At 37.4% G+C, this 16610-nt stretch overlaps 1 protein-coding gene across 3 annotated transcripts in view; it reads left to right on the top strand.

The window, feature by feature from the left end:
• Window positions 1-16610, top strand: part of CDK12 (cyclin dependent kinase 12) — a 57560-nt gene that overhangs the window by 18798 nt on the left and 22152 nt on the right. For all 3 annotated transcript variants that reach the window (XR_005010186.1, XM_036754785.1, XM_036754784.1), the window contains exons 4-11: window positions 430-569; window positions 1731-1901; window positions 3691-3880; window positions 9782-9838; window positions 10256-10357; window positions 13747-13824; window positions 15173-15289; window positions 15877-16008. Coding sequence is in view for 2 of the 3 variants with exons in the window: in XM_036754785.1 (XP_036610680.1) it covers window positions 430-569; window positions 1731-1901; window positions 3691-3880; window positions 9782-9838; window positions 10256-10357; window positions 13747-13824; window positions 15173-15289; window positions 15877-16008 (987 nt within the window). In the remaining variant the exon portion in view is untranslated. The remainder of the gene's footprint in view (window positions 1-429; window positions 570-1730; window positions 1902-3690; window positions 3881-9781; window positions 9839-10255; window positions 10358-13746; window positions 13825-15172; window positions 15290-15876; window positions 16009-16610) is intronic.

Genomic DNA, 16610 nt, shown 5'->3' with positions numbered 1-16610 from the left:
GGGCAATAATATTATTACATTCATATACCATAATTTGTTCAGCCATTCTTCAGTTAATTAGTTTGTTTATAGTTTTATGCTACAACAAAAGAAATCAGCAATTCCTTTTAAGATGTAGTTGAATCAGTGAATTAGAGCATATCATTAAAGCCCTATCACTTGTCATTTTTAACATTGACTGGACAAAACATTTCTATAATCTTAAGAGCAATCTTGCATAGGGGAAAGTCAGATAATTTTTTTCCTTTGAGGAAAACAAGCCTATTTAACTTGTATCGGCCTAGCAAATCCAAGTTTCTTTCTCAAAGCACACTACTCTATTGTTTAGGTTTTCTATAAAAAATGTATAAAAGGAACAATGAGCTTATCAGAGCATTTCTTTTTTTAAGTGAGAGTGTTTTATTTTTTAAAAAGTTTTCTTGCTTATAGAATCTGTTGCCCACGTTATGGGGAAAGAAGACAAACAGAAAGTGATTGGGGCAAGCGCTGCGTGGACAAGTTTGATATAATTGGAATTATTGGGGAAGGAACATATGGACAAGTGTACAAAGCCAAGGACAAAGATACAGGTGAAACACCGCCATACCAACCCTTTGGTTTATATTGGAGCATTTTTATTAGTAACCAGGGTGCTGCTAGAGCTGAGTAAAACTTACACATTTGGGATTTTTAAAAAAAATTGCCATGGTGACACAGTGACACTGTCTTAAAGGATCAGCTCTTGGACTTATTAATCTTCTTTAAAAATAAATTTTATTTATTTATTTACTTATTTATTTTTAGTTTTCAGCATTCACTTTTATAAGATTTTGAGTTCCACATTTTTCCCCCTCCTTCCCCTCTCTCTTCCCCAAGAAGGCATGCAATCTGATATGAGCTATACATGTACAATCATATTAAACATATTTCCACATTAATAATATTGTGAAAGAAGAATCAAAGCAAAAGGGAAAAAACCATGAGAAAGAAGAAACAAAAAGGAAAGGGAGAAAATAATGTGCTTCAATCTGCTTTCAGACTCCATAGTTCTTTCTCTGGATGTGGTTGGCATTTTGGAATTGTCTTAGAGCATTGCATTGCTGAGAAGAACTATGGACTTACTAAACTTATTTTTTTTTTTAATTTTTGGGGGGAGCGGAGAAGGCAGGGCAGTTGGGGTTAAGTGACTTGCCCAAGGTCACACAGCTAGTAAGTGTGTCAAGTGTCTGAGGTCAGATTTGAACTCGGGTCCTCCTGACCCAAGAGCCGGTGCTCTACTCACTGCGCTACCTAGCTGCCCCTACTAAACTTAATAACTCTACCTTTAGTTTTGCTTTTACTATCCATACTGAGATAGTAAATAAAGTAGGACTTAATGGCTCCAAGAACATAGAGGTAACTTTCAGTTATTCAGGGGCTGAAAATGGTCCATCGTGGATCTCTTTATTTTGAAGTTGAAATGAAGTATTTGAATTATTGGTACTTTTCATTTTTCCATTCTATAGTGTTCCTAGTCTTACCCAGCATGTAGAATCAAGAATTATCTAAGTTTTAGAAATCATTAATTAAATGCAAGGTTAGACATGGCAATATAAACAGGAAAATGTTTTCATTTGGAATATAAAATCTTTGAGGGCAAGTATTACATTCTATATTCTTAAATCATATAAAATGCCTAGTATGTCACTTTGCTTTTGGTGTCAGTGTATTACTTGATAATGTCCTGATAGAGGTGGATTTTGTTTTCGCAGGAGAGCTAGTAGCCCTAAAGAAGGTGCGACTAGACAATGAGAAAGAGGGCTTCCCAATCACAGCCATTCGTGAGATCAAAATTCTTCGACAGCTGATCCACCGGAGTGTTGTTAATATGAAGGAAATTGTCACAGATAAACAAGATGCACTGGATTTCAAGAAGGACAAAGGTAGTTAGCATAGGAATGTGTAAACATGGCAGGGTAATTTAGAATTATCCTTTACATAACTTGGTATTGGCATGTTTTGACCAACTCTTAATTTAATCTGCTACCTTTGTGCATGTATGAATGAAGATGATCATCTTGGGCTGAGAGCAGCTTATTTAATAAAATTCCTATTCTGCTTCATTTTATGCTTTATTTATAGAAATCATTGGTAGTCATTGCCTTATGGTCTGTGCAAGGGTTTCCTACCTATAGAGTTAGCTACTTCTTGTAATAGGTAAAAGGAATGAGACTATCTACTCTCTTGGTCATAGGTTTACAATGGATACTTTCAAAATACAACACCTTTATGTCAAACCAGAAGAGTATGTGTCTAGAATTAGAGCTTTTGTCACTATTTTATGGATTGAATTTTCATCTTCCCCTCCCTTATTTTTGAAGCGTTCTCTTACATTGTCCAGTATTCCTTTTGTCGTTTTTTCAAAGCTGACTTGGAATAGGTTCAGAGGACATCTAAAATGATGAAAGGGATTTGGGGCAGGGTGAATGGAATAGAAAGATAGTGAACGAGAGGTGGCTTATATTTTGTGATAGATTGAATAAGAAAGTAGGTTGGATTCTTCATCTGGAGAGATGAAGGCTGAGAGGGAATATGAATAAAATTTATGATATCTTGAAGGGATTGTGAAGATGAACAGTGAAAAAAAAGGTCCTCAAAATCTGGAGTGTCAGACTTAAGGAGGCATCCCTTAAGACAAATACACAACCAAGTAGCAAAAAAGAATCCAGTGGTGAGTGTTCCCGTGAGCACTACACCTGCTCTCTCGAGGAATGTAATAAAACGCCTTCCTCTGCCCAAAAAAAAAAAAAAAAAGAATCCGGTATTTAATTAGCTTAATGGAGTATAAATTCAAATGAGATTAAGGAAAACTAGCTATATTTAGGGGTATGTCTCATACCTTTAGACATCATGAAGGACAGCTGTGCCTCCCACAAAATATCCTACTGGTGACACTCACAGAATCTGGGACTAAATAGGTATCTGATCTGACCCACAATGACTTTTTAATATCCTAAATTGTATATCCTATTGGCATACTTCTCTGCTAGATATGAAGGTGGTGTGGATTTCTTACTTTTCATGAGTACCATCTGTAATACTTCCCTTTCATATTGATGTGCATCTATAAAACTTTGGGGTTAGACTATCAGGGGTGAGGAACCTGTGGCCTCGAGGCTGCATGTGGCCCTCTAGGTCCTCAAGTGCAGCCCTTTGACTGAATCCAAACTGTATTTTTATGAATCCAAATTGAATTCAGTCAGAGGACTGCACTTGAGGACCTAGAGGGCCACATGCAGCCTTGAGGCCATAGGTTCTCCACCCCTGGCAGATAATCCCTCTCTCTTTTAGTCAAAAAATTCTGTGTCTTAATAATATATATAGGCTGTCATAAATATTGTGGAAATCTTTGTCTACCTTACTTCTAGTATTAAAAGTGGAGCAGCTTTTGCCTTGTAGCATTTGTTTTATTGAAGTGTGATTGTGGAAAGATTATTTCAGAAGAAATAATCAGAAAATCTGGGATCTTAATTATAGTTTTGTCACTAAAGAGCTATTTGACCTTTTCCCAGTTACCCAGCCTTGCTGGGCCTCAATTTCTGCATCCATAAAATAAAGGGGTTGGACTAGGTGAGGTTTCTACCAGCTCTGTGATTCTGTTCTGCCTAGATGTGGGGGAGCCTATGGGCAGTTTTTCCCTTACAGTTTTTAAATATCATATTTCTTTCCTAGGTGCCTTTTACCTTGTATTTGAATACATGGACCATGACTTAATGGGGCTGCTAGAGTCTGGATTAGTACATTTTTCTGAGGACCATATCAAGTCTTTCATGAAACAGCTAATGGAAGGGCTGGATTATTGCCACAAAAAGAACTTCCTACATCGGGATATTAAATGTTCCAACATTTTGCTAAACAACAGGTAAAAAAGTAACTTGATTAAAATAAACTTTTTCTTCTTCTCTTCTCTGCTCCACTTTAGTTTCAATCTAAGTAATATGTTATATTATATGGCACTAATTTTGTGCAGTGCTAGTCTCTGGTATTCATTGGAGACATGGTAGTAATAGAAAAAGTACAAACTTGTAGTCAGGAGACCTTGTTTCTAGTTCTGGCTTGGCCATTTAGTAGCTATATGATATTGGGCTAGACTCTAATTCAATTTCTCTGAGCCTCCATATCCTCATTTATAAAATGAGTATCTTATCAATTTCAAAGGTTTATGGTGAAGATCAAATGAAATATTATATGTAAAGGCACTTTGTAAGCTGTTTAAAATTATATATTGATGTAATACAAATAATATCGTGAAATAGTATTATTCTTCCTTGAAAGGGATTTACTCTGAACAGCAAAGTCCCTGAATATAAATTCTTTTTAAGCCCCTATCAGATAGACTCATGAGGGTGATTTTAATCACAAGCATTCCAGAATGTAACGTGCTTACTTCTGCTATATATTGTTTATTTGTTTTGTAAATAGTATTTTATTTTTTCCATTTACATGTAAGATAGTTTTCAGCATTCATTTTTATAAGGTTTTGAGTTCCAAATTTTTCTCCCTCCACTCCCCCCTCTCCAAGACAGCAAGCAATCCAATATAGGTTACATATGTGCAATCATGTCAAACATATTTCCACCTTAGTTATACTGTGAAAGAAGAAACAATAAAAGAGAAAAACCATGAAAACCCAAAAAACAACAAAAAGGTGAAAATAATATGCCTTGATCTGCATTCAGACTGCCCATGCATGTGTAAAATGATCTCTAAGGTCCCTTCCAGCTCTAAATTGTGACTCTACCTCTGCCTTTGAGAGTTGAGCCTTTTGCCTTATTCTGCCAGGGATCAGGCCTCCATGACACTGTCATTTCTTATATATATAGTTCTTTCTCTGGATAGCATGTCCCATCATGAGTTTTGGAATTGTCTAAAATCGTTGTATGGCTGTTAAGAGCTAAGTCTATCATAATTGATCGTCACACAGTGTTGCTGTTCCTGTGTTCAGTGTTCTCTTGGTTCTGCATACTTTGTTCAGCATCAGTTCATGTAAGTCCAGATTTTTCTGAAATCCACCTGCTGATCATTTCTTATAGCACAGTAGTATTCCATTACATTCATATACCACAACTCGTTCAGCCATTCCCCAGTTGATGGGCGTTCCCTCAATTTCCAGTTCTTTGCCACCACAAAAAGAGCTGCTATAAATATTTTTGTACATATACACCCTTTTCCCTTTTTAATGTTATCTTTGGGATATAGACCTAATAGTGGTATTGCTAAATCATACAGTATGCTCAGTTTGATTACCCTTTGAGCATAGTTCTAAATTGCTCTCCAGAATGGTTGGATCAGGTCACAACTCCAACAATGTATTAGTGGCCCAACTTTTCCAAATCTTTTCCAACATTTATCATTTTCCTTTTCTGTCAAATTAGCCAATTTGATAGGTGCGAGGTGGTATCTGGTATATATTGTTGAAGGGAATCTTGTTTAATTATGGGGTGGAATAGATGATCTGTGTTCCCTTCCAGTTCTTAAAATTCTATGATTCAGTATCACATTGCCCCAAAGTGTGCCATTTAGAAACCACTGCGATAGTGACAAAATAACAATATAATGACCCTGATAGTCTCAGCAAATTCATTCTTCTTTACAATATTATAGGGGTTCAGGGTCTCTTGTTTCTGAACCCCTAGGCACTTTCCCCATTGCCCAGAGGAAAGAAATCTGCCTTTTGACATTTCCTTAAACCACTTGAAATACTTTTACTATTCATGTGCTCTCAGAGAATTAAGGATTCAGGTGGATGTAGCCATTTCTGGATATACACACAGTCTGGCAGGAACCTGGTAGTTGGAGAGTTGGTAGCTTCCTAGAGTGTTCTTTGATTTTGTCTGACTTCTCATAGATAAGCCTACGGTATTGATCTCATATCTCAGACAGTTCAGTGGCAGCAAATCTGCCATCTGAAGAATAATATCTTTTCTGATATTTGGTTCCTAGATCTTTAGGTAACAGATAAAAACTATTATCACCAGATGGTAATAATAGTTTGGCTCTATGATCATTCTGTTTATACACAGTTCTATTAATCTCATTCTCATTAAGCTAAGTGATTGCTCTAGTACTCCATTTTGTAACATAATCTCCTGAGGATTTGCTGCTCTGTGCAGGTTTTATCCACAAGGGGAAAATAAAGCTCTACTGGCATTTCTAGAGGAGCATAGCTATGACTTTTGACTATTTCACCAAAATGTTTATCAATATGATATTACGAATATCATGGCTAAGATATGAAGAAGATGCAATGATCTTAATCATTAATAGTTAGGATTTATATAGCACTTTAGGGTTTGCAAAGCAGTTTACAGATACCTCATTTTATCCTCACAACAACCCTAATAGGAAAATGCTGTTGTTATCCCCATTTTTACACATAAGGAAACTGAGACAGAAAGAGGTTAAGTGACTTGTCATATAACTAGTAAGTATCTTAGGTCGAATTTGAACTCGGGTCTTCCTAACTGAAGTGCCAGTATTTTGTCTATTGTACCACTAGCTGCCCATCTTGAGAATAATACCAGTGCTATGCATGGTATTCTAGGTTCCTGTAATTTCTGCCATGGATTTTTATCTTTTGGTCCCACCCGGCCTTATTGTCAGAGGCCCTAAGCATGTGGCCCTAATTTAGGTCTTCTGGGCCTTAAAAATCCTGTCCAAAGACAGGATAAATTAAATGAATAAATGAAAGAAAAACATTTATTAAATGCTTACTACGTACAAAACAATACTAAGACATGGGAATTAAAAGAGGGAGGAGGCTCCTTGTCCCAGAATGAGCTCAAAAAACATTTATAGCTACACTTGTTTTTTTGTGATGTTATTAACTTTAAATTTAAGAAAACAAGGTGACATAGTAGAAGGAATGCTAAATTTGGAATCTAAAGATCTGGATCCAAATCTTGGCTCTACTACTTATTACCTATGTTTACCATCAGCAAGTTGCTTAATCTCTCTGAGCCTCAGTTTCTTCACATATAAATGAAAGGGTTGGACTAATTAACAGGTTCTTAACCTGGGGTCTGTAAACTTGTGGGTTTTTTTTTTGGAGGGGGGAAGGCAGCGCAATTGGGTTAAGTGACTTGCCCAAGGTCACATAGCTAGTGTGTCAAGTGTCTGAGCACAAATTTGAACTCAGGTCCTCCTGACTCCAGGGCCAGTGCTCTACTCACTGCGCCACCTAGCTGCCGCCTATAAACTTGTTTTTAGAAAATATCTCAGATGGCTAAATGGTTAGCACACTGGGCCTGGAGTCAGGAAGACCTGATTTCAAATCTGGCCTCAGACATGTATTAGCTATATGACCCTGGGCAAGTCACGTATCTTATGTTTGCTTCAGTTTCCTCATCTGTAAAGTGGGGGGTAGTAATAGTACCTACCTACCTCCCAGGGTTTTTGTGAGGATCCAATGAGATGATTGTTGTAAAGTGCTTTGCACCAGTGCCTAGCACATAGTATATAAATGTTAGCTGTCATCATCATCATCATTTTTATTTTGGTAACAATTGGTTTCCTTTAAAATTTCAGCTATTTTGTGCATTTAAAAACATTCTGAGGAGTCCATAGGCTTTACCAGCATGCCAAAGGAGATGCAAAAAAAGTTGCGAACCTCTGGGATAGATGATTCTTATAGCCTTTCTAACCTTAAAGATCACATGTTCCTAAAAATATAGCGGTTGTTTGGTATCACATATGAGATGAGTGAAAAAATATTAATGACATTCTGTGTGTGCTGAACATTAGGGGTACCAAAACCAAAAACAGCTAGTCCCTGCTCTCAAAGAGCTCACATTGTCTAGTTGGAGATAATACATCTGGGAAGGATCAGCAGGGCAGAGCAGATGTGAGGGTCCAGTGATCTTTAGGATGCAGGGCAGAACACATGATCAGGCTCAGATTCCTCAGGGGTAGCAGTGAGGCAGGTGGCAGGACTCGTTGATTCCAGGAGCACAGCAACAGGACAGTAAGGCCTGAAGGTGCCCCTAACTTGCCAGAAGGAATGTAGTTGATGAAGGTCTGCCCACTGATTCCATGTGAGCCCCTGTGTCTGATCAAGGGGTGCTTAGGGTTATTTCCTGTCTCTGCCTTCCCAGTTCATATTGTGACCAGTGGAATTCTGACATGCTCTTATATGTCTTTAAAGTCTTTCTCATCACAGTTTTTTCAGAGGTTTCCTGTGATAGTCTCTTTTCCCTGTCATACCTATAAGGTCTGACCTGTCATATGGTTAAAGGCTAGTTTTTGAAGAAGGCACTAGCCTCAGTGGGGAACTAGAAAAAAAAATGAGTTATTGATGATTCCCTAGGAAATGATAAAGACTGAAAGTATTAAAGAGTACCAAAAAAGTAGTAAATATAAATGAGACAGATATGTTGATAATTGATCCATAATGTTAAATGTTTTGGAACTAACATCAGGGAAGACAGCCGTTTTCTCCTACCGAAGCTCCCTGGTACTGCTATCAGTCAGAATTCTTATGTCTTTATTTGTTAAGGGTCAGTATCCTTGGACCATGCAGGGTGCCCTGTTTCTAAACCTTTTTTAAATCTTTGTTATTTTAGTTGGACAAAAGAATTTCATAGGGGTAGAGACTGGACCTTTGATTTCATTGGCATTGGGAGCTCCCACTGGGGAATTTCTACCAATACAGATTGCCACCTCTTCTGCAACTCATCTGAGTCTCAGAGTTTCTGAGCACTGAGAGATTAAATGACTTGCCTGGGGTCACACAGCCAATGTGTATCACAGGCAAGACTTGAACCAAAGCCTTCTTAGCTTTAAGCCTGTCCTCTTGTCAATTACACCACACTATGGTCTGTTAGAACCATAACCTTAGAAGGCTCTAATCAACAAACAAATAGGGCTCATAGATACATAGATCTAGAGCTGAAGGGAATCTAGAGTGCAAAAGAAATCAGACATGATCTCTACCCTCAAGGAACATAATGATTAGAGAGATAAAGCTAACACACCAGTGAAACTATTAGAGAAAACTTAATTATTATGTGGTATTAAAAATAACTGCCCTAAGTTATATATTCCAGGCAGGTCAATGATAAAAAGAAAGGCCTCACACACCAAAATATTGATAAGGGCACTTTTTGTGGCAGCAATGGACTACAAATAATCCTATATATATATATTGCCCATATAATATAATCCTCACTATAATGCCCATTCACTGGTGAATGAATATCTGAACAAGGCATGGTGCACGATTGTAATGGAATAATGTTGCCCTATGACAAACAGTAACTATAGAGGAAGACAGAAAAGCATTGGAAGACTTATGGATTGATGCAGAGTGCTTTAAGCAGAAAATAATACACATAATGATTACAGAATTGTAATTGGAAAGAACAACCACAAAAACATTGAAACTTTTTGTTATAAGGAGGGAGATATAGGGAAATATAAATAATATAAAAACAATATATCAATAAAATTTTAAAAAATAGCAACCCCAAAAGAGGCGGCAGATCAGTGTGGGCTAAAGTAGTCAGAACAGCTTTAGTCTAAAAAGTTGACTCCAAAAGGCAGAGAATTGTGGAGACAGTTGATATTCATCATTGTCCTTCCATTCCTCTCTACTCCCTTAGGACTCCCAGAGAGTTAGGATTAAGGGCATAACTTCCACACCTGACATAATTCCTGGATTATATTGTATGTCTGGCTTTCAGAAGTGATATTATTTCAGATATGGCATGACGGCCACAGTTGTCACTTGCTGAAAATGAAAATAATTGGTTTTTTTTTTTTCCAGTGGACAGATCAAGCTGGCAGATTTTGGACTTGCTCGACTGTATAGCTCTGAAGAGAGGTGAGGTGCCAATCAAATAAAATTATACCGAACTATGAATTAGTCCTCATCTTTTGATGCTTTAATCTATAAGCTTCAGAAATTTTTAGAGTTCTTTTATTAGCTGAATGTGTTACAGTTTTTGTTAGGCAGATTTAAATACTATAAGATGATATAAGTTAGTCAACCTCTTTATATAAACAATTCAACCAGAGATTGAGTTGGAATGGAAACCCTTACTTTCCTGGCTACCTTCTGTCTTTCATCTTGTTTGTTATTTTGTATTCATCCGTTGTTGTGCTTTAAAGGATCTACTTTAATAATCCCAAATGCAGTAGAAAAACAAGAGTAGTTATTGCTATTTTCATTTATTTGTCCAGCTGGTTTAAATTTGTTACTGGTATAAAACGTATATCATGGTTGCTTTTTATGTTTCAGTCGTCCTTACACAAATAAAGTCATCACGCTATGGTATCGACCACCAGAACTGCTGCTAGGAGAGGAGCGCTACACACCAGCCATTGATGTTTGGAGTTGTGGGTAAGGACTAATCCTTAACTCTAAGGAGTTGAATCATCTTTAATTAGTTTCTCTCATCACCTCAAGTTTAAGATGGCCGTCTTGTTCTGATTATAGCTCATTTATTATTGGTGTAGATCCTTATTCCCCATTTGTTAGCATCCTGCAGCTTGGGCTTTCGAGATAAGGAGAAATGAATATAAAATTATTGGCAACGTCCCAGAAAATTCTGCAGATCATTGAGTGATTTTCCCAAGACTTAAATACAAATGGGCAGTATTATTCCTGTACTGTTTCATAAGGCTTACTAAATAATGTAGGATTTCACTACATACTCTCTTATTGCCCACCATGTTACCCCTGCTCCCATACATAGTTTCCAGTATAGTGTAACAGCTTGCTCTATTTCACCTCAGTGAAAATGCCTCTATCTTTAAAAGATGCGCTGCAGGATTTGCTCTCCAGATTCAAGAAGGGTGATGAAAGAAAAGCACAGCAACTGTTGTAGCCTACCAAAATCAAATGTAGCTTTAGTTAAATTTTAGTGACTCAAGCTGGGTGTGTTTATGTTCTGGACTATTTGTTTTAATAGTATTAGCATTTAAATTGTCACAACTAGGCTCTAAAGTTAACGCCCCATTAAGATGCATGGGGGAAGTTCTTAGCTCTTCTGCTACTGTTATTTTAGCCTGTACAACCTGCATCTTCAGTGCTGTGGCAGGGTGTTGATTACATAATGAAGATGTCTTTCTTACCAAGGGCCTGGAAACAACATTTAAAAAGATTATAGCACAAATACCTAGATACCACAGTAAACTAGGATCTCTGAATCAGTGAATTTAAATTTTACGTGGCTTTCATCAGTTTCAATCAGTTTTTTCCATACTGAAAACTCCTTATTGACCCATAGTACCCATAGATGAAGATGGCATTCCCTTCAGAGATTTGTGAACAAGAGCTACTCAGTTTGCAACCCACAGGAGAACTTAGAGTGACTGGCACAGCATCCACCTGGAGTCTGAAAATCCAGCTGTGTTCTTTCTGCCTCTTGTGTCACCACCCATTATTATAATACTAAAGTTTACAACTTAGTTGATTTAATAGTCAATGCAAGGTTTAGAATTAAATTCAGCTTTGGAGTCCTTTAGCAAGATCAGCTTTTGGTGGCTATTGGGAATAAGAATGTGTTCATCATGTGAAATCAGCAGGCACACTTTAGAAACCCACTAAGTACTGAGCTAAATAGGAACATGCTGTTTATTTAAACTGTCAAGATTTTCCTTCTTGAATTCAGTGAGGCCAAAGAAATGCAGAATTTAAAGATAAAACTTTTTAAGGTTTGGTTTTGCATCAACACTTTCATGTAACTTTGCCAAAGTGTAGAACAGAAACTTGGAAAATGGTGATTTTTATAGGCATGCTTCATTTGAAAACTTTGTATTTAAACCACTACCAGCGGATGAAAAGAAAACCTTTTATTTGCAAATATAGTGCCAAGGTAGCTGCAGTATAATATACTTTTTACAGATCAGTTAAATGAAAAGAGCTATATCAGCCTTTTGTTTAACAGTATTTTATTGGAGTTTTTTTGAGGCACCGTGGTTATTCCCAATATTTCCTACTCACCAGTAGAAACATCTTTTGTAACAAAAAAACCCAGTTAATTCAAACCAAGTAATACAGTGATAACATCTAAAAATATTCCATTCCTGTAATCTATTACTTCTGTCATCATTTAACAATATGCTTTTTAGTGTTTGGTTATTTTCTTTATTTACACTAAAGTATATAGGGGAGATAGTTTTCATTTGTGATCACCTTCTCTTGGATTGTTTTAAATTGTCTTCCTGGTTCCTTGCTTCTAGCCTTGGCCATTTTTTTGTCCAAAAAAGTCTACTTCGTTACTATCCACTCAAGCCTGAACCCTTTGCAGTCTGGCTTCCATCTCTGCTCTTCTGTTTAAACTGCTCTCTACAATTCATCAGTGACTGACTTCCTAACCCACAAATTCAGTGGCTTTTTTTTTAGTTTTCTAGACTTCTCTGTAACATTTGAACCGTTGACTAGTACTTTTGGCTCCTTTGACTTCTGTTCTGTGATTCCCTTCCCATTTCTCTAGATTCCTCTTTATTATTCCCCAAAAGTTGGTGTGCTCCAAGACTATTTTTTTTTGAGGGGGGAAGGCAGAGCAATTGGAGTTAAGTGACTTGCCCAAGGTGACACAGCTAGTAAGTGTGTCAAGTGTCTGAGGCAGGATTTGAACACAGGTCCTCCTGACTCCAGGGCCAGTGCTGTACTCATTGAGCCATCTAGCTGCCTCTCCAAGACTATATTCTTAATCCTGTTTCCTCCATAGGCTCTCCCTTGGTCTCATTAACTTCCTTGGACGAAATGATCATTTCTATGTAGGCTACCCCCAAATCTATATCCCTGATCCTTAACTTCTTTTCTGAGTGCCAGCCTCCTATTTCCAGGCGTGTACTGAACATCACGTGAATGTTCCACTAGCATCTGCCACTCTTACCCACCTTGAACTGCTCCCAACCTGCTCCTCACTCCAGCTTCCCTATCTCCATTTATGGCATCATTGTGTTCCACTTGCCCTTGCCTTAAAACTTTGGCATTATCTTTACTGTCCCCCTTTTACCAAGTCTTGTTGATTCTTCCTTTGCAATATCTCTTGCTTTCAGCAACTCCTTTTTCATTCTCTTTGCCAGTATTCTGGTTTAGTCAACAAGTATTTTTTTTTTAAAGCACCTACTATATGCCAGGAATTGGGGTGTAAATACAAAGGATGAAACAGTGTTTACTCTCAGGGGCTTATATTAAAATCTTCGTTATGTGGACTACTAGCTATCTAACTGGTTTCCCTGTCATTATTCATCACCCTTCTAGTTCATCCTGTACTTTTCTATGGAAAAACTTTAGTGGGAGCCTACTGAATAAAGTTAAAAAACTCACCCCAGTAATTAAGGTTTCTTTCTTATTCACTTTTAACACATTCGGCTTTGTATTATAAATTCTTGTGTACTTCTTATCCCTTCTATTAAAGTGTAAACTACTGGAGTGTAAGAGCCTTGCCTTATTTATTTACATAATAACACCCTGTATTTAGCATATTGCCTTACACCTAGTAGGTATTTACTAAATGTTTATTTGAATAAAAATGTTCCAACAGTAGCTTATTCATTTAAGCTGTTTGGAGCACTAGGAGTCATGAGTTCTAGACTGTATTTGATGCATTGGTTAATCTGTATGTAGTCTTCATTCTGGTCCTATCTGCCAGAAATTTGTTGTTACTTTGGAAAACCCAGGCTGTCCCTTGGCACTATGAAGCAAAGTTTACTGAGATACTATTTAAATTGGTTTCAGCATTTACTCTCCTGACCTCTTGCTTTTATTCTTCCTAGTTGCATCCTTGGGGAACTGTTTACAAAGAAGCCTATTTTTCAAGCTAATCTGGAACTGGCTCAGCTTGAACTAATCAGGTAAAACAGTGGTGGAAGGGAAGGAAGAAAGGTGTATGTGTACAACTGCATTCCTTGGTGTGAGAGTTAATCTGTTCTTCTAAAATCCATTTGTGTCACGTTGTTAAATTACCAGTTGTTTTAACCACATCATTAATGATTACATCTTGCTGTATGTCAGAGTCTTTAGGACATTCTACACAAAGTGTGTTTCTGATCCCCCTAATTAGTTTTGTAAAGTACACTGTTGTAGGAGTATAAGGAAATAGGTCTTACTAAGCTTTGTGGTTTAAGAGATCTGTCATACACAGATGTGCTGATTTTGGGGATGGAGGTGAGATTCTTGAGGGGCTAAATTTGAGTTTAAGACAACATTGCTATGATGAGGGAGCTAAGTTTTGATCTCCAACCAAAAGCTGACTGAAATTTTACCAGGCTTCATCCATTATAGACATAAAAAAATAGTTCTACTCCTCTGCTTATTTGTGATAGTCAGCATCCTCGGTTACCCAGAACAGCTTTTATCCCTTGCCTCAAGTTGACTTCTTGATATCTGGTACATTTTAGGATCTACCTCAGCTGATTGATATTGGTTGTATGTTGTTGTTCAGTCGTTTTCAGTCACATCCAGTTCTTTGTGACCCCATTTGGGGTTTTGTTGGCAAAAATACTGGAGTGGTTTGCCATTTCCTTTTCCAGCTCATTTTACAGATGAGGAAACTGAGGCAAGAGTTAAATGTCTTTCCTGGGGTCACATAACTCGTAAGTGTCTGAGGCCAGACTTGAACTCACAGATGAGTCTTCCTGATTCCAGGTCTGGCACTCTGTCCACTGTGACACCTAGGTGTCCCTTAGTTGTAGTTTAGGAAAAGTAAATTTATGTTAATATCTAAACAAAACAGAAGGAAGACGATAAATCTGCTGAGAGCAAGGGAGGGAAATATAATTCATTACAAAAGGAAATCTGTATTTCCTGTTGTTAACCTGATAATTGAGATGTGCTATGAAAATCAAGACACTCGCAAATAAAGTGGACATTGTTATTACCATACTATGAAAATTAAAACATATGTCTTTTCTACTAACCATCAGTAAACTACAAAAGTGAAAAGACTACTCCCAGTCTCAGTCACAATATTTATGCTGGTGGACTTCTCTCCCCTACCCTCTTAAATATTTCAGAGAAGGGGGAAGGAGGGATATCTCTTCGAAAGTGAAGGAAATCTCAAAATCTCATCTTTCTAACTTGCCCTTGAACTTAATCTTATCAAGATGCCCAGAACCTCAGGAGGCAGTAGTTATGTGTCTGGATTTTTCAAAAAGCATATGGCTGACTCACTCCTTTGCATGTTTTCTGTTTTGCTTCTAGTCGACTCTGCGGCAGCCCCTGTCCAGCTGTGTGGCCTGATGTTATTAAACTACCCTACTTCAACACAATGAAACCGAAAAAGCAGTACCGAAGGCGTTTGCGCGAGGAGTTCTCTTTGTGAGTTTGACAGAAGTGGGCAACTTGTGTCTGACAGTGGTAGCATAATCTCAGCTACTCTTAGTATATGGTATAATATAGTGTTCTGCTTTCTTAAATATATAGATAGGTATCTCATCAGTGATTTCATACTATCTGTTGGCATATACATTTTTTTTCTTTGAGCCATGTATACTTTTTGTAATTTCATGGGATTTAGTTATTAATGTGCATTTTCACAGACATTTAATAGACATATTACTATACTAGTATTACTGTCATGTTAATCTTTCCTGCAATACAAAATTGGTAGCATTTTTATGAAATAAATACTATTTTGAAATTCTTCCTAAATTCACCTTAGTTCTTGACACATATTAATATATATTTCTGTATCATAGGGTTTTAAAATCTTTACACAATCATGTCTCTATATGAGTTACCTAAACTATTCTTAACTATTCCTTGGGTCCATGAAGTACGTTACTATTACTGTTTTCTCCTCGCTGCATATGAAACTAATAATTCTAAGACCTTCTAATAGAAGGCTGCAGGTTTGAAAACAGTCTGGTCCCTTTAGACTGACCGTTTTTTGTCTCCTTCTACAGTATTCCTTTGGCTGCTCTAGACTTGCTCGACCACATGCTGACACTGGATCCTAACAAGCGTTGCACCGCTGAGCAGGCCCTGCAGAGTGACTTTCTTAGGGATGTTGAGCTCAGCAAAATGGCTCCTCCAGAGTAAGTGCTCCTGCTTCTTTCCCTAGATGACGTGGGACTGAGAATCATTTTTGTAAAGTCCTGAACATGTGAACAGTGTTCTTGGAGAAATCAAGTAGCTTATAGTGTCCCAACAAGAAAGATAACTGAATTCAAAAGTTATGGAGACATGAGGGTAGAAATGTTTGTTTTAGCTAAATTCGACTTGTTTCCTTTTCCTGTTAGATCCCCAGCATATTATCCAACTTCTTTCTCTTTTGAGTGTCCACTTTCATTTTTTCTTCTTAATTATTCCCTGCTTTCCCCCCCAACCCAACAAAGTGTGAAGTCTTATAGAGTGAAGGGCTTGGAGTCAGGAAGTACCAAGTTCCCACCTCACCCTTGGAGTTCAATAGCCTTATGACTATGGGCAAGACACATAATTTCTTTGAGAATCAAGAAGCTTTCTAAGACATTGTCTATTAAGTTACAGAAGGATGGCAATTGTGAAGAAATCACAGATCCTTGATGTAATGATGTAACTCTTTCCCCACCTTAATTTGTAACATCTCTCTCCTTCTCTAGTATCTTCTGAGAACCTCGACATGATTGGCTCTGGAGTCAGAGGACCTGGGTTCAAATCC

The sequence above is a fragment of the Trichosurus vulpecula genome, chromosome 4, assembly GCF_011100635.1.
Source record: "Trichosurus vulpecula isolate mTriVul1 chromosome 4, mTriVul1.pri, whole genome shotgun sequence".
NCBI lineage: Eukaryota > Metazoa > Chordata > Mammalia > Diprotodontia > Phalangeridae > Trichosurus > Trichosurus vulpecula.
Note: the sequence above shows the minus strand (reverse complement) of the source record. Positions and strands in the feature narration are given on the sequence as shown.